The sequence below is a fragment of the Oncorhynchus gorbuscha genome, linkage group LG19, assembly GCF_021184085.1.
Source record: "Oncorhynchus gorbuscha isolate QuinsamMale2020 ecotype Even-year linkage group LG19, OgorEven_v1.0, whole genome shotgun sequence".
Taxonomy (NCBI): domain Eukaryota; kingdom Metazoa; phylum Chordata; class Actinopteri; order Salmoniformes; family Salmonidae; genus Oncorhynchus; species Oncorhynchus gorbuscha.
In genome coordinates, this window is record NC_060191.1 from 42,707,747 (window position 1) to 42,726,478 (window position 18,732).

Here is an 18,732-nt window from a genome sequence, read left to right on the forward strand (position 1 = left end):
ACCTCCCTCTGCAACTGGATCCTGGACTTCCTGACGGGCCGCCCCCAGGTGGTAAGGGTAGGTAACAACACATCAGCCACGCTGATCCTCAACACGGGGGCCCCTCAGGGGTGCGTGCTCAGTCCCCTCTTGTACTTCCTGTTCACTCATGACTGCATGGCCAGGCAAGACTCCAACACCATCATCAAGTTTGCCGATGACAACAGTGGTAGGCCTGATCACCGACAGCGATGAGACAGCCTACAGGGAGGAGGTCAGAGACCTGGCCATGTGGTGCCAGGACAACAACCTCTCCCTCAACGTGACCAAGAAAAAGGAGATGATTGCGGACTACAGTTGCACCATCGAGAGCATCCTGACTGGTTGCATCACTGCCTGGTATGGCAACTGCTCTGCCTCCAACCGCAAGGCACTACAGAAGGTAGTGCGTACGATCCAGTATATCACTGGGATCAAGCTTCCTGCCATCCAGGACTTCTATAACAGGTGGTGTCAGAGGAAGGTCCTAAAAATTGTCAAAGACTCCAGCCACCCCAGTCATGGACTGTTCCCACTGCTAACGCACGGCAAGCAGTGCCGCAGCGCCAAGTCTAGGTCCAAAATACTTCTTGACAGCTTCCACCCCCAAGCCATAAGACTCCTGAACAGCTAATCAAAGGGCTACCCAGAACCCACTTTTACGCTGCTGCTACTCTCTGTTTATTATCTATGCATAGTCACTTTAACTCTACCTACATATTACCTCAATTACTTTGACTAACCAGTGCCCCTGCACATTGACTCTGAACCGGTACCCACTGATGTAGCCTCACTATTGTTATCTTACTGCTGCTCTCTAATTACTTGTAACTTTTATTTTGTATTTTTTTACTTATCTATTTTTTACTTAACACTTATTTTTCCTAAAACTGCATTGTTGGTTAAGGGCTTGTAAGTAGGCATTTCACTGTAAAGTCTACACTGGTCGTAATCAGCGCATGTGAAAAATAAAATTTTATTTGATTATCAAATTTGACCAATCCTGACTCCATATATTGTACATTAACACTTTGTTACCGTTATACCCTACACACGTTCACTTTCATTTATCTCTATGCCATCTATAATTCAGTATGTTTTACTGAATGAATAAATCACCCAGTAAGAGTGAGCTTGCTCATTCTGTTTGCCGTGGTAGTTCTGCTTGGAGACAACTCTGTCGCTTCCACTCCGGAGCAATTCCATTATAAATTGTGTGTGTGTGTGTATGTGTGTGAGGGGCTGGAGAATGGCCAGTATCTCATCCCACTTCTTCCACCACCTCAAATTGATGATGCCAGTTGCTTAATGGAGCACTATCTTCTTTCAATAGTATTGATCCTTATTCGCTTCAATGAGCAAGTTGATCATTTGTACTTGTGAAGCAATACATTTTTGCTCCACAATATCTTTAGATCTTTGTTGTTCGTGGCCCATGTACAGTTGATGTCGGAAGTTAACATACACTTAGGTTGGAGTCATTAAAATCCGTTTTTCAACCACTCCACAAATTTCTTGTTAAGAAACTATAGTTTTGGCAAGTCAGTTAGGACATTTTTTCAAACTATTGTTTACATACAGATTATTTCATTTATAATTCAGAAGTTTACATACACTAAGTGGACTGTGCCTTTAACCAGCTTGGAAAATTCCAGAAAACGATGTCATGGCTTTAGAAGCTTCTGATAGGCTAATTGAAATAATTTGAGTCAATTGGAGGTCTACCTGTGGATGTATTTCAAGGCCTACCTTCAAACAATAGTAAGCAAGTATAAACACCATGTAACCACGCAGCCGTCATACCGCTCAGGAAGGAGACGTGTTCTGTCTCCTAGAGATGAACGTACTTTGGTGCAAAAAGTGAAAATCAATCCCAGAACAACAGCAAAGGACCCTGTGAAGATGCTGGAAACAGGTACAAAGGTATCTATATCCACAGTAAAACGAGTCCTATATCAACATAACCTGAAAGGCCGCTCAGCAAGGAAGAAGCAACTGCTCTAAAACCGCCATAAAAAAGCCAGACTACGGTTTGCAACTGAACATGGGGACAAAATGTTTACTTTTTGGAGAAATGTCCTCTGTTCTGATGAATCAAAAATAGAACTGTTTGGCCATAATGGCCATCGTTATGTTTGGAGGAAAAAGGGGGATGCTTGCAAGCCAAAGACCACCATCCCAACCTTGAAGCACGGGCTGCTAGCAACATGTTGTGGGGTGCTTTGCTGCAGGAGTGACTGGTGCACTTCACAAAACAGATGGCATCATGAGGAGGACAATTATGTGGATATATGGAAGCAAACATCAAGACATCAGTCAGGAAGTTAAAGCTTGGTCACAAATGGGTCTTCCAAATGGACAATGACTCCCAAGCATACTTCCAGAGTTGTGGCAAAATGGCTTAAGGACAACAAAATCAAGGTATTAGAGTGGCCATCACAAAACCCTGACCTCAATCCTATAGAATATTTGTGGGCAGATCTGAAAAAGCGTGTGCGAGCAAGGAGGCCTACAAACTTGACTCAGTTACATCAGCTCTGTCAGGAGGAATGGGCCAAAATTCACCCAACTTATTGTGGGAAGCTTGTGGAAGGATACCCGAAACGTTTGACCCAAGTTAAACAATTTAAAGTTAATGCTACCAAATACTAATTGAGTGTATATAAACTTCTGACCCACTGGGCATGTGATGAAAGAAATAAAAGCTGAAATAAATAATTCTCTCCTATTATTCTGACACTTTAAAATAAAGTGGTGATCCTAACTGACCTAAGACAGTGAATTTTTACTAGGATTAAATGTCAGGAATTGTGAAAAACTGAGTTTAAATGTATTTCACTAAGGTGTATGTAAACTTCCGACTTCAACTGTAGTTCCAGTGCTTGTTGCGTATGTTGGTTGTTATTGTTCTGTGCCTCTGTGAGCTATTAGATGTGATAGTTCACACTGTTAACCCTGTCCCTGTATAGGCAGTAGTTGCTTATCAAGAGAAGTAGGCGAGCCAATTGCACCAACAGCTTTACCATTCATACATCCAGAGAAACTGATGCTAGTAGGTTGGGTGTTTGATATATGATAGTTCCGTAGGCAACAGTTTTTGTGACACGTTTCTATGCTATGTTGATACTGTGTTGTGTGTGGTGCCTTTAGTAATGTTCGCCTACATACTGTATCTCGAGGGAGTGTGGTGCTTGCCGTCAGAGAGACAGTTTTCCTAGTGTGTCTTGGATGCGGTGGCTAGGTCTGTGGGCTGTGCTACAGCTGTGTGATCAGATCAGCAGTCTCTCTGAGGGGTTGTGGAGTGGGCTGTTGGGCTGTTGGGCCACTGTGCTCTTCCTCTGTAGTGCTGTAAGTGTGTTTGATAGAGCCTCATGAGAAAACACTTGAAAGAGTTTAGTGCTAATGAGCTGTGAGTCAGTCATAGGGAGAGCAGGGCTGTTAATGACACACACACACACACACACACACACACACACACACACACACACACACACACACACACACACACACACACACACACACACACACACACACACACACACACACACACACACACACACACACACACACACACACACACACACACACACATTTGGGGATTCTACATGAGTATCATCAGCATGCTGTTCACACACACTCTTTCCTTTGCTAATAGGAACGGAGTGACACACACATTTGAACTGTGTGGCTGCCTGGGGTGGCAGATATATGGTGGTTTTAAGATTATGTGGTGGGAAGCAAGATTATTGACTCATGTAAGAACCGTCTGTCACACTAAACAAAGGCAAGGGTCGTATTCATTAAGGTCACACTGTGACAAAACTTTTTGCCACGGAAACCTTGTTTCTCCTTATTTCAGTCTGTTTTCCATTAGGTGCCTAATGAACAGGGTTGGGTAGGTTACTTTGTCAATGTAATCTGTTACAGTTGCTAGTTACCTGTCCAAAATTGTAATCAGTAACTTAACTTTTGGACAACCCAAACTCAGTAACGTAATCTGATAACACTATTTTTAGATTACTTTTCCCTTAAAATTCTTCGGGATCGGTGTCCTGACTACGGGACGGTTGAGCTAACGTAGGCTAATGCGATTAGCATGAGGTTGTAACTAACAAGAAAATTTACATAGACATATGTGATATTGGCAGAAAGATTAACAATAATTTAAGCTAACTGCATTGTCCAATTTACAGTAGCTATTACAGTGAAACAATACCATGCTATTGTTTGAGGAGAGTGCAGAATTTTGAACATGAAAAGTTATTAATAAACAAATTAGGCACATTTGGGCAGTCTTGATACAACATTTTGAACAGAAATGCAATGGTTCTTTGGATCAGTTAAACAATTTGCACATACACTGCTGCCATCTAGTTGCCAAAATCTAACTTGCACTTGGGCTGGAATAGTACATTATGGCCTTTCTCATACATTTTGAAGATGATGGTACAAACAAAAATACAAAAGAACGCTTGTTAATTTCATTGTATTATCTTTTACCAGATCTATTGTGTTACACTCTCCTACATTCCTTTCACATTTACACAAACGTCAAAGTGTTTCCTTTCAAATGGCACCAAGAAAATGCATATCCTTGCTTCAGGGCTTGAGCTACAGGCAGTTAGATTTGGGTATGTCATTTTAGGCTAAATGTTTAAAATGGGCGGATCCTTAAGAGGATTATTAAGAGGCATTAGAGGAAGACAAAAATGTATGTTACCAATTGAACAACATCTAATGCAGGGTAAATCAATGTTAACATTTACATAGCTGGCCATATATGGATGTTACATTTTACTTTATGGGTTGGTTATGTAGGCTTCTTCTAACCCATCACTTTCTACTACAGTATGTATAATTATACGATTAAATTATATCCTTACATAAAAATCAAAGTCTATCAGAATTCCAGTCATTCCAATAAATGTTATACCCCTTGAGCTTCAAGAACAGGACTTGGAAATATGGACGTATAGATTAGCCAAATTGTTTAACCTGAGCATGAAATTAAGGACTTATTAGCCAGCCCTATGATTTTGTTCTAAATGGAGGACTGATTGGGCTCATTGATTCGAGTTGAAAAATACATGCTGTGCTCATGGAATGGCATGCTTTGATCAATATTACAGTTTTTTTCAATTGCTAACATGCATTGTCAAAACTCTTCACACAGTCAGCGAAACAGAAGTGTCTGTGGACCAAACTGTGAATCATTTTTCATTGCTTTCACACAAAATGTATTCAATGACCACATTCTCTGAAATCCATAAACTCTTTTCCCATTCATACTCCACCACCTGCAAAACTATATATTTGTAGCATGTTTTCAAATGCAACATACTGTTTCCAAAACGGTTAAAAACACATTCAAAACAGAATGATGGCAAATGTCGTGCATTTCTGGAGTAACCAGATTGAAACAAAGAAAATCTCTGCAGAATATGTAATCATTCCAATTTCATCTGAAAGCCTACCCAAGTGTCCTGTTTTTAGTCTCGTTACCAAACAGACAAAAGAGGACGACTTCGGCATGATTTAGTTTGGAAACATGAACCAAGGAAGAAAGGTTGGTGGGGAAAGAAGAGTGGCAGGGAGAGGGAGAACGCATGGAGGATAAAGGAGAGGAAGACCAAGAGCGGTGGTCTCTGATGAGATAAGGGCCACAATTATTGACCATGTTGTAAACCATGGTCTCTCTTTGAGAGAGGCCGGTTTAAGGGTGCAACCAAATCTGCAGCGTTCAACAGTTGCATCAATAGTACGAATTTTCTGGCAAAACAACAGGTGAGATGTGCATCCTTCAATGATAATTTAACTACATAATACAGTACAATAGGGTATGTTCACATTTTTACATGTACTGACATTTTGAAATATATTGACTGTTTTGTGTATTTCAGTAGGATCCAAAGGTTGCGTCCCACTGGAGGAAGAGGCAGAATATTATCAGATGTGTGTCACGTTCTGACCATAGTTCTGTTATTTTATTATTTGTTTAAGTATGGTCAGGGCGTGAGTTGGGGTGGGCAGTCTATGTTTGTTTTTCTATGTTGGTTTTTGTGTTCGGCCTAGTATGGTTCTCAATCAGAGGCAGGTGTCGTTAGTTGTCTCTGATTGAGAATCATACTTAGGTAGCCTGGGTTTCAGTTTTGGGTTGTGGGTGTTTGTCTTCCGTGTCAGTGTTTGTCACCACACGGGACTGTTTAGTTCATTTCACGTTTATTGTTTTGTATTTCGTAGTGTTCAGTTTATGTTTTAAAATAAAAATTGCCATTGTTGACATGGTAATTGGCCACAATGCAATAAAACTGCAGGAAATTCAGGACAGAGTGCTGGCAGACATGATCACTTTTGGGAATGTGAATACGGTTAGAACAACGACAGTTACCAGATTCCTAGAGAAACATTAAATAAGGATGAAGCAGTTGTACACTGCACCCTTTGAGTGAAACGGTGAACGTGTGAAAGAACTCTGGTATCAATATGACTGTTCAATAACAGAACAGGTACATACACAGCTATGCATAATGTAAAGTACTGTAAAACTGTGGATTTACTGTATTTTGGAGAGTAATGGAGATGGAAGCCAGGAAAACTGCATGTACATTCATCTTTGAGGATGAAGCTGGAATGTGATTGGACAGAGAGCAACCGTGGATGTCCTGGGCCAGAGAGGAGCTAACATCACAATGTGTGCAGCACTGTTCAGTGAATGAAATGCAGGAGAGTGAGAACAAGAACCCTCAATGTACTATACAGTAATGATGATTATACATGTTGATGAGAACTAGAACCCTCACAGTACTGTACACTAATGGTGATTATACAATACATGTTGATGAGAACTAGAACCCTCACAGTACCGGACAGTATGAGTGATTATACTATACATGTTGATGAGAACTAGAACCCTCACAGTACAGTAGAGTATGAGTGATTATACTATACATGTTGATGAGAACTAGAACCCTCACAGTACAGTACAGTATGAGTGTTATACGATACATGTTGATGAGAACTAGAACCCTCACAGTACAGTAGAGTATGAGTGATTATACTATACATGTTGATGAGAACTAGAACCCTCACAGTACTGTACAGTATGAGTGTTATACGATACATGTTGATGAGAACTAGAACCCTCACAGTACACAGTATGTACAGTACTGTAGTATGAGTGATTATACTATACATGTTGATGAGAACTAGAACCCTCACAGTACTGTACAGTATGAGTGTTATACTATACATGTTGATGAGAACTAGAACCCTCACAGTACTGTACAGTATGATGAGAACTGATTATACTATACATGTTGATGAGAACTAGAACCCTCACAGTACTGTACAGTGTGAGTGATTATACTATACATGTTGATGAGAACTAGAACCCTCACAGTACTGTACACTAATGATGATTATACTACACATGTTGATGAGAACTAGAACCCTCACAGTACTGTACAGTAATGATGATTATACTATACATGTTGATGAGAACTAGAACCCTCACAGTACTGTACAGTATGAGAACCCTAATTATAGTAGACATGTTGATGAGAACCCACACGTAGAATGTATGCCACATGACACAGTACTGTACAGTATGAAATGATTATACTATACATGTTGATGAGAACTAGAACCCTCACAGTACTGTACAGTATGAGTGATTATACTATACATGTTGATGAGAACTAGAACCCTCACAGTACTGCACAGTATTAGTGATTATACTCTACATGTTGATGAGAACTAGAACCCTCACGGTACTGTACACTAATGATGATTATACTACACATGTTGATGAGAACTAGAACCCTCACAGTACTGCACAGTATTAGTGATTATACTCTACATGTTGATGAGAACTAGAACCCTCACAGTACTGCACAGTAATGATGATTATACATGTTTTTATGTCATTATTATTGCAGCCCTGGAGTTTCTGGAATTCGTTCTACTTTCTATTTTTCACAATTAAATTACTATATGCGAAGATATTGAAAAAAGAAAGGCTATTATACATTTATACATTTCTGATTAATTCTTGTGACATATACTTTAGTACAGTCAAAGTCAAAAGGTGTTATTCTTATTCTGTAATGAAATACTGATTTATGTGAAATCATTCAAACTTCAAGGAGAAAAGTTCCTCATTTATGTAATGCTCCCTGTTAGTGTTTTTTAGATCAGTGTGGTATGAGAGACAATGTATGCTTTCTGAGTAAGAATTGTTAACAGTGTTCTGGTCGAACAAGCTTATTTTGAGACATGAAGTGTTTTGATGGTTTGAGTGAGTTTTGGAGGTGAGATGAACTGTTTGGCCAAGATGCATGTTGGTAATGCAGACCGTGTGAAGAGTTTTGAAGAAGTGGCTTCAGTATTGACCGATGCTTGCTAGCAATTGAAGAAAACCCGTAAGTGATATCCGTATCGCCGTAGACTACACCACTGCTGTCATCCTTACCTCCCAAGCTTTTATTCAAGCTGGATCCTCTTTGGATACCGACAGCAGGTACTTTTGGCAGACATTGCTTGGACTGTAGCCTACAGCAGCCTTTTCCCGCGATCCATCAAACACGTTTGCTGTTTCGTCATCGTGGTCTCTGATTTGTGGTCAGACTCGCTCAGGTGGAACAAACTTAAAACGTGCGCCTTCCTTCAATTCTGATTCGACTGTCATTGAGAAAACAGAAGTGTCAAGGATTTTTTCCCCTCTCTCTCTCGCAAACATCCTTCTGAATGTAAAAGTCATCTGTCTTTTCAAAAGTATCTTAATCTGATTACAATAATGTTTGCTGGTAACGTAACAGATTACAGGTATCGTTTTTATTTTGTTGGTGTAATCTGTTACTCCACCACCCCTGCTAATGAATATGACCAACGTGTCCTGGACTGGAGTCAACATGGCTTAGCTTCAGCTTCTCTCACCTTCAAATGCTTTTGTCAGAGCTTTTTTTTTATCTCTTCAGACCTTTTTTTATTCTCTCTCCAAATATGGTGAATTATTAATGGAATAAATAAAGCAGCATGAAAGAGAGACTGTCCTGGTCCAGTCAAGTCATGTGTGTACGTGAGGAACCTGGAGCCTCCGGTGATTGAGTATTTGTTTGTGACTGCATTAATGTGTCTTTTGTTGTGGCCTTTACATACAACAACAAAGCTAGAATGTGAGAAGTGGACATATTGGCAACAGGCTTTAGAAAATAGAGATGGTGAAAAGCAAAGAAGACAGGATGACCCAACAATATACACGTCAGCTACTACAGCGACTGAAATGACTAATTGCAGTTAGTTTTAGAGTGGGTGGCAAGGAATAAGTTAGCCCTAAATATTTCGAAAACTAAAAGCATTGTATTTGGGACAAAACACTCACTAAAACCTAAACCTCAACTAAATCTTGTAATAAATCATGTGGAAATTGAGCAAGTTGAGATGACTAAACTGCTTGGAATTACCCTGGATTGTAAACTGTCATGGTCAAAACATGTTGATACATTAGTAGCTAAGATGGGGAGAAGTCTGTCCATAATAAAGCGATGTTCTGCCTTTTTAACAGCACTATCAACAAGACAGGTTCCACAGGCACTAGTTTTGTCACACCTTGACTACTGTTCAGTCGTGTGGTCAGGTGCCACAAAGGACTTAGGAAAATTGCAATTGGTTCAGAACAGGGCAGCACGGCTGGCCCCTGGATGTACACAGAGAGCTAATATTAATAATATGCATGACAATCTCTCCTGGCTCAAAGTGGAGGAGACTTCATCATTACTTTTATTTATGAGAGGTATTGACATGTTGAATGCACCGAGCTATCAGTCGAAACTACTGACACATAGATCGGACACCCATTCATACCCCACAAGAGGTCTCTTCACAGTCCCCAAGTCCAGAACAGACTATGGGACCAGTCAAATTTGATTTAAGAAACAGCAGGGACTGTGAAGCAACATACACACACACACACACACATACTAGCCCAACGCTCTAACCACTAGGCTACCCTGCCGCCCCATATGCACTACACACACACACACACACACACACACACACACACACACACACACACACACACACACACACACACACACACACACACACACACACACACACACACACACACACACACACACACACACACACACACACACACACACACACACACACACACACACACACACACACACACACTAGCCCAACAATATAGCCACTGGGCTACCCTGCCGTCCCATATGCACTATACACACACATACACATGGATACAGTACTGTAGATATGTGGTAGTGGTGGAGTAGGAGCCTGAGGGCACACAGTGTGTTGTGAAATCTGTGAATGTATTGTAATGTTTTAGAATGGAATAGTAGCTGCTACCTTGGCAGCTACTACCTACCCATAATAAATACAAATAGAAGAAAGTGAGATTTGAGAGTTTAGGCTGATAGTTCCTGTAACGGCGTTCTTCGTTTGTTGAAAGAGAGTCGGACCGAAATGCAGCGTGGTGGTTACTCATGTCTTTAATGAAACTATGACGATACATGAAATAACTAAATAAATACAAAAACAACAAACGGAACGTGAAACCTATTACAGCCTATCTGGTGAACACTACACAGAGACAGGAACAATCACCCACGAAATACACAGTGAAACCCCGGCTACCTAAATACGGTTCCCAATCAGAGACAACGAGAATCACCTGACTCTGATTGAGAACCGCCTCAGGCAGCCAAGCCCATACAACACCCCTACTCAGCCGCAATCCCAATAGCTACAAAACCCCAATACGAAATACAACAAAATAAACCCATGTCACACCCTGGCCTGACCAAATAATTAACGAAAACACAAAATACTAAGACCAAGGCGTGACAGTTCCGCCCCTTGTGAACTAGTTTAGACTGAGTCCCTTACATTATATAAATATAGAACTGCCGTATAGCACTATTTGCTACTGTTGGTTTTGCAGCCTGAGCAGGAAAAGTTGTAATAAACATCCAGGTGTTAATAATGGACAAAGGGAGAATCCTCTGAGCCAATGGTGATGGCCGTTACAGAATAGTGAGGATACAGGCTGTCTCAAATGACACCCTATTCCCCATGTAGTGTACTACTTTTTTAAAACCAGATGTAGTGGTTGTAAAGGGCGTAGTTAGTGGACAGTAAGGAGCTCTGGACAAAAGGAGTGCACTATGGAGGAAAAGTGGTCATTTGTGATGCATCCATAATATACAGAGGTTTATGTACAACGAATATTGAGTCTGAAATGTTCAGTCATTTTCCCTCTCCTCTTTGTGTCGTCAGTTATTCACAGACCCCTGTGCCAGCAGCCCCTGTTTCCATGGCAACTGTAGCCGCAGTGGTGAGGGCGAGGCTTACACCTGCGAGTGCAGCGAGGGGTACAAGGGGGAGAAGTGTGAGCAAGCCACCTTGGACCTGCTGCCTGTCTCCAATTGGGACCCTGCCACACCCGCCATGCCCACAACCGCCCCTCAGCCCTCCCAGCCAACCATGGTGGCCACTACAACGCAGGCCCCTCCCACGCTACAGCCGTGGCAGCCTAAGGCTGGACAGAGAATCTTGGTGGTGCAGTGGGAGAAAGAACAGGTCAGAGATGAATGCTACATGTACTCTATTAGTCACAACAGACCAGCTGATCAGCTTCCTAGGTTCAGAGTTCACATAACTTCTTTATTTGTCCTATAAAAGAATGACATTTAGCCTCTTGCTGCCTCGTGTGTGTATTTTCATGTGTATGTTTGTATGTGTGTGTGTGTTTCTGTGATTGTGTATGTGTGTCTCTGTGTGTCCGTGCATGTGTGTGTGTGTGTGTTCGTGTTGCAGGTGACAGAGGGACTGCATTGTGTGAGTCCTGAGCTGTGTGAGCTGACCTCTGGAACTCTGACTCTCTCTCTAGAGGTGCCCGAGGAGACTGCCATCAAGTAAGAGTACTGGTACCTTCCTGTGTGTGAGTGCGTGTCTCTGTGTGTGTATATATATGTTTGTGTGTGTGTGTTTACATAGTGCTCTCCCTCTCTCCCCTGTGTGCTCCAAATCTCCCTTTCCCTCTCTTCCTCCCATCCCTGTTTATCCTAACCTCTTCCTCTCTCCCCTACTTATCCTAACCTCTTCCTCTCTCCCCTGTTTTCCTAACCTCTTCTTCTCTCTCCTGTTTCTCCTAACCTCTCCCTCTCTCTCCTGTTTATCCTAACCTCTCCCTCTCTCTCCTGTTTATCCTCACCTCTTCCTCTCTCTCCTGTTTATCCTAACCTCTTCCTCTCTCTCCTGTTTATCCTAACCTCTCCCTCCCTCCCTCTCTACTGTTTATCCTAACCTCTCCCTCTCTCCCCTGTTTATCCTAACCTCTCCCTCCCTCTCTCCTGTTTATCCTAACCTATCCCTCTCTCCCCTGTTTATCCTAACCTCTCCCTCTCTCCCCTGTTTATCCTAACCTCTCCCTCCCTCTCTCTCCTGTTTATCCTAACCTCTCCCTCTCTCTCCTGTTTATCCTAACCTCTCCCTCTCTCTCCTGTTTATCCTAACCTCTCCCTCCCTCTCTCCTGTTTATCCTAACCTCTCCCTCTCTCCCCTGTTTATCCTAACCTCTCCCTCCCTCTCTCCTGTTTATCCTAACCTCTCCCTCCCTCTCTCTCCTGTTTATCCTAACCTCTCCCTCTCTCCCCTGTTTTCCTAACCTCTTCTTCTCTCTCCTGTTTCTCCTAACCTCTCCCTCTCTCTCCTGTTTATCCTAACCTCTTCCTCTCTCTCTGTTTATCCTAACCTCTCCCTCTCTCCCCTGTTTATCCTAACCTCTCCCTCCCTCTCCCTGTTTATCCTAACCTCTCCTCCCTCTCTCCTGTTTATCCTAACCTCTCCCTCCCTCTCCCTGTTTATCCTAACCTCTCCCCCTCTCCCCTGTTTATCCTAACCTCTCCCTCCCTCTCTCCTGTTTATCCTAACCTCTCCCTCCCTCTCCCTGTTTATCCTAACCTCTCCCTCCCTCTCCCTGTTTATCCTAACCTCTTCCTCTCTCCCCTGTTTTCCTAACCTCTTCTTCTCTCTCCTGTTTCTCCTAACCTCTCCCTCCCTCTCTCCTGTTTATCCTAACCTCTCCCTCCCCCTCTCCTGTTTATCCTAACCTCTCCCTCTCTCTCCTGTTTATCCTAACCTCTCCCTCCCTCTCTCCTGTTTATCCTAACCTCTCCCTCTCTCCCCTGTTTATCCTAACCTCTCCCTCCCTCTCCCTGTTTATCCTAACCTCTCCCTCCCTCTCTCTCCTGTTTATCCTAACCTCTCCCTCTCTCTCCTGTTTATCCTAACCTCTCCTCCCTCGCTCCTGTTTATCCTAACCTCTCCCTCCCTCTCTCCTGTTTATCATAACCTCTCCCTCCCTCCCCTGTTTATCATAACCTCTCCCTCCCTCCCCTGTTTATCATAACCTCTCCCTCCCTCTCTCTCTCCTGTTTATCCTAACCTCTCCCTCCCTCTCTACTGTTTATCCTAACCTCTCCCTCTCTCTCCTGTTTATCCTAACCTCTCCTCCCTCTCCCCTGTTTATCCTAACCTCTCCCTCCCTCTCTCCTGTTTATCCTAACCTCTCCCTCCCTCTCCCGTTTATCCTAACCTCTCCCTCCCTCTCTCCTGTTTATCCTAACCTCTCCCTCCCTCTCTCCTGTTTATCCTAACCTCTCCCTCCCTCTCTCCTGTTTATCCTAACCTCTCCCTCCCTCCCCTGTTTATCATAACCTCTCCCTCCCTCCCCTGTTTATCCTAACCTCTCCCTCCCTCTCTCCTGTTTATCATAACCTCTCCCTCCCTCCCCTGTTTATCCTAACCTCTCCCTCTCTCCCCTGTTTATCCTAACCTCTCCCTCCCTCTCTCCTGTTTATCCTAACCTCTCCCTCCCTCTCTCTCCTGTTTATCCAAACTCTCCCTCTCTCTCCTGTTTATCCTAACCTCTCCCTCCCTCTCTCCTGTTTATCCTAACCTCTCCCTCTCTCCCCTGTTTATCCTAACCTCTCCCTCCCTCTCTCCTGTTTATCCTAACCTCTCCCTCCCTCTCTCTCCTGTTTATCCTAACCTCTCCCTCTCTCCCCTGTTTTCCTAACCTCTTCTTCTCTCTCCTGTTTCTCCTAACCTCTCCCTCTCTCTCCTGTTTATCCTAACCTCTTCCTCTCTCTCCTGTTTATCCTCGCCTCTTCCTCTCTCTCCTGTTTATCCTAACCTCTTCCTCTCTCTCCTGTTTATCCTAACCTCTCCCTCCCTCTGTACTGTTTATCCTAACCTCTCCCTCTCTCCCCTGTTTATCCTAACCTCTCCCTCCCTCTCCCCTGTTTATCCTAACCTCTCCCTCCCTCTCTCCTGTTTATCCTAACCTCTCCCTCCCTCTCTCCTGTTTATCCTAACCTCTCCCTCTCTCCCCTGTTTATCCTAACCTCTCCCTCCCTCTCTCCTGTTTATCCTAACCTCTCCCTCCCTCTCTCTCCTGTTTATCCTAACCTCTTCCTCTCTCCCCTGTTTTCCTAACCTCTTCTTCTCTCTCCTGTTTCTCCTAACCTCTCCCTCCCTCTCTCCTGTTTATCCTAACCTCTCCCTCCCTCTCTCTCCTGTTTATCCTAACCTCTCCCTCTCTCTCCTGTTTATCCTAACCTCTCCCTCCCTCTCTCCTGTTTATCCTAACCTCTCCCTCTCTCCCCTGTTTATCCTAACCTCTCCCTCCCTCTCTCCTGTTTATCCTAACCTCTCCCTCCCTCTCTCTCCTGTTTATCCTAACCTCTCCCTCTCTCTCCTGTTTATCCTAACCTCTCCCTCCCTCTCTCCTGTTTATCCTAACCTCTCCCTCCCTCTCTCCTGTTTATCCTAACCTCTCCCTCTCTCCCCTGTTTATCCTAACCTCTCCCTCCCTCTCTCCTGTTTATCCTAACCTCTCCCTCCCTCTCTCCTGTTTATCCTAACCTCTCCCTCCCTCTCTCCTGTTTATCCTAACCTCTTCCTCTCTCCCCTGTTTTCCTAACCTCTTCTTCTCTCTCCTGTTTCTCCTAACCTCTCCCTCCCTCTCTCCTGTTTATCCTAACCTCTCCCTCCCCCTCTCTCCTGTTTATCCTAACCTCTCCCTCTCTCTCCTGTTTATCCTAACCTCTCCCTCCCTCTCTCCTGTTTATCCTAACCTCTCCCTCTCTCCCCTGTTTATCCTAACCTCTCCCTCCCTCTCTCCTGTTTATCCTAACCTCTCCCTCCCTCTCTCTCCTGTTTATCCTAACCTCTCCCTCTCTCTCCTGTTTATCCTAACCTCTCCCTCCCTCGCTCCTGTTTATCCTAACCTCTCCCTCCCTCTCTCCTGTTTATCATAACCTCTCCCTCCCTCCCCTGTTTATCATAACCTCTCCCTCCCTCCCCTGTTTATCATAACCTCTCCCTCTCTCTCTCCTGTTTATCCTAACCTCTCCCTCCCTCTCTACTGTTTATCCTAACCTCTCCCTCTCTCTCCTGTTTATCCTAACCTCTCCCTCCCTCTCCCCTGTTTATCCTAACCTCTCCCTCCCTCTCTCCTGTTTATCCTAACCTCTCCCTCCCTCTCCCGTTTATCCTAACCTCTCCCTCCCTCTCTCCTGTTTATCCTAACCTCTCCCTCCCTCTCTCCTGTTTATCCTAACCTCTCCCTCCCTCTCTCCTGTTTATCATAACCTCTCCCTCCCTCCCCTGTTTATCATAACCTATCCCTCCCTCCCCTGTTTATCATAACCTCTCCCTCTCTCTCTCCTGTTTATCCTAACCTCTCCCTCCCTCTCTACTGTTTATCCTAACCTCTCCCTCTCTCTCCTGTTTATCCTAACCTCTCCCTCCCTCTCCCCTGTTTATCCTAACCTCTCCCTCCCTCTCTCCTGTTTATCCTAACCTCTCCCTCTCTCTCCTGTTTATCATAACCTCTCCCTCTCTCCTGTTTATCCTAACCTCTCCCTCCCTCTCCCCTGTTTATCCTAACCTCTCCCTCTCTCCCCTGTTTATCCTAACCTCTCCCTCCCTCTCTCCTGTTTATCCTAACCTCTCCCTCTCTCCCCTGTTTATCCTAACCTCTCCCTCTCTCCCCTGTTTATCCTAACCTCTCCCTCCCTCTCTCCTGTTTATCCTAACCTCTCCCTCCCTCTCTCTCCTGTTTATCCAAACTCTCCCTCTCTCTCCTGTTTATCCTAACCTCTCCCTCCCTCTCTCCTGTTTATCCTAACCTCTCCCTCTCTCCCCTGTTTATCCTAACCTCTCCCTCCCTCTCTCCTGTTTATCCTAACCTCTCCCTCCCTCTCTCTCCTGTTTATCCTAACCTCTCCCTCTCTCCCCTGTTTTCCTAACCTCTTCTTCTCTCTCCTGTTTCTCCTAACCTCTCCCTCTCTCTCCTGTTTATCCTAACCTCTTCCTCTCTCTCCTGTTTATCCTCGCCTCTTCCTCTCTCTCCTGTTTATCCTAACCTCTTCCTCTCTCTCCTGTTTATCCTAACCTCTCCCTCCCTCTGTACTGTTTATCCTAACCTCTCCCTCTCTCCCCTGTTTATCCTAACCTCTCCCTCCCTCTCCCCTGTTTATCCTAACCTCTCCCTCCCTCTCTCCTGTTTATCCTAACCTCTCCCTCCCTCTCTCCTGTTTATCCTAACCTCTCCCTCTCTCCCCTGTTTATCCTAACCTCTCCCTCCCTCTCTCCTGTTTATCCTAACCTCTCTCCCCTCTCTCTCCTGTTTATCCTAACCTCTTCCTCTCTCCCCCTGTTTTCCTAACCTCTTCTTCTCTCTCCTGTTTCTCCTAACCTCTCCCTCCCTCTCTCCTGTTTATCCTAACCTCTCCCTCCCTCTCTCTCCTGTTTATCCTAACCTCTCCCTCTCTCTCCTGTTTATCCTAACCTCTCCCTCCCTCTCTCCTGTTTATCCTAACCTCTCCCTCTCTCCCCTGTTTATCCTAACCTCTCCCTCCCTCTCTCCTGTTTATCCTAACCTCTCCCTCCCTCTCTCTCCTGTTTATCCTAACCTCTCCCTCTCTCTCCTGTTTATCCTAACCTCTCCCTCCCTCTCTCCTGTTTATCCTAACCTCTCCCTCCCTCTCTCCTGTTTATCATAACCTCTCCCTCCCTCCCCTGTTTATCATAACCTCTCCCTCCCTCCCCTGTTTATCATAACCTCTCCCTCTCTCTCTCCTGTTTATCCTAACCTCTCCCTCCCTCTCTACTGTTTATCCTAACCTCTCCCTCTCTCTCCTGTTTATCCGAACCTCTCCCTCCCTCTCCCCTGTTTATCCTAACCTCTCCCTCCCTCTCTCCTGTTTATCCTAACCTCTCCCTCTCTCTCCTGTTTATCATAACCTCTCCCTCTCTCTCCTGTTTATCCTAACCTCTCCCTCTCTCTCCTGTTTATCCTAACCTCTCCCTCCCTCTCCCCTGTTTATCCTAACCTCTCCCTCCCTCTCTCCTGTTTATCCTAACCTCTCCCTCCCTATCTCCTGTTTATCGTAACCTCTCCATCCCTCTCTCCTGTTTATCCTAACCTCTCTCTCTCTCTCTCTCTCTCCTGTTTATCCTAACCTCTCCCTCTCTCTCCTGTTTATCCTAACCTCTCCCCCTCTCTCCTGTTTATCCTAACCTCTCCCTCCCTCTCTCCTGTTTATCATAACCTCTCCCTCCCTCTCTCCTGTTTATCCTAACCTCTCCCTCCCTCTCTCCTGTTTATCCTAACCTCTCCCTCTCTCTCCTGTTTATCCTAACCTCTCCCTCCCTCTCTCCTGTTTATCCTAACCTCTCCCTCTCTCCCCTGTTTATCCTAACCTCTCCCTCTCTCCCCTGTTTATCCTAACCTCTCCCTCCCTCTCTCCTGTTTATCCTAACCTCTCCCTCTCTCCCAAGTGAACTGTAGTTCTGCATAAAACCACACTGGAGACTGCACTACATCTGTCTTCCCTGGAGATCTTTGTCTTATGATTATCGTGCTGTGTCATTTACATGGAACTTGCAGTCTTTCATTATTTAGTCAGCAACCCGATGGTAGAAAATGACCTCCATTGTGTTGCCCAAGTATAGTGCCTGACTGAAATGTGTTCTGATTTAAGCAAGCATCCTAAATGTCCTTTATTGGTCATGCAAAGTGGTAGGTGTCCATTTATAGTGTGTCTTTATGAATGACGGGGGAGTGGAGACATAAGAGGTCTTTATCAGCACAACAGTGTCTGCTCTTGGTTGCATGCAAATATAGTTTTTGTGTTGTGTTGGTGTGCTGACTAATTACTGATGGCGCCTGCGCTTGTGCAAGCTCACATGCAGACACACAAACGCAGACACAAACTGAAAGTGACATCAATTTAGGAATGCTAATGAGAACGAGGCTGAATGGAAGATGGCTACAGAGAGAGAGAGAAAGAGAGAGAGAGAGAGAGAGAGAGATGAGATGAGATTGCTTCTTTACTTCAAATTGTAGTCGTACATACACAGCTTACAGCATGTATATAAGGTACAGTGAAATGCTTGCGTGCTATAGCTCCTTCAACAATGCAGCACAATAATCACTATCAATAATAGAAAAGTATAATAAAAAATAACAAGTTGTCAGGTCTTTGCAGGGAGTCAGCTAGAGGTTGCTGTTCAGCATGCTGATGGCCTGGTGGTAGAAGCTGTCTCGGAGCCTGTTGGTTCGAGAACCGATGCCTTGATACTGCTTGCCAGATTGTAACAGAGTGAACAGTCCAT

The 18,732-nt window shown here is 44.3% G+C and overlaps 1 protein-coding gene across 1 annotated transcript in view; it reads left to right on the forward strand.

Moving 5' to 3' along the window:
- The window catches only part of LOC124004663 (delta and Notch-like epidermal growth factor-related receptor), a 78,963-nt gene that overhangs the window by 30,595 nt on the left and 29,636 nt on the right, over nucleotides 1-18,732 (forward strand). The window contains exons 2-3 of the mRNA XM_046313335.1: nucleotides 11,323-11,625; nucleotides 11,863-11,960. Of these exons, the coding sequence (XP_046169291.1) occupies nucleotides 11,323-11,625; nucleotides 11,863-11,960 (401 nt within the window). The remainder of the gene's footprint in view (nucleotides 1-11,322; nucleotides 11,626-11,862; nucleotides 11,961-18,732) is intronic.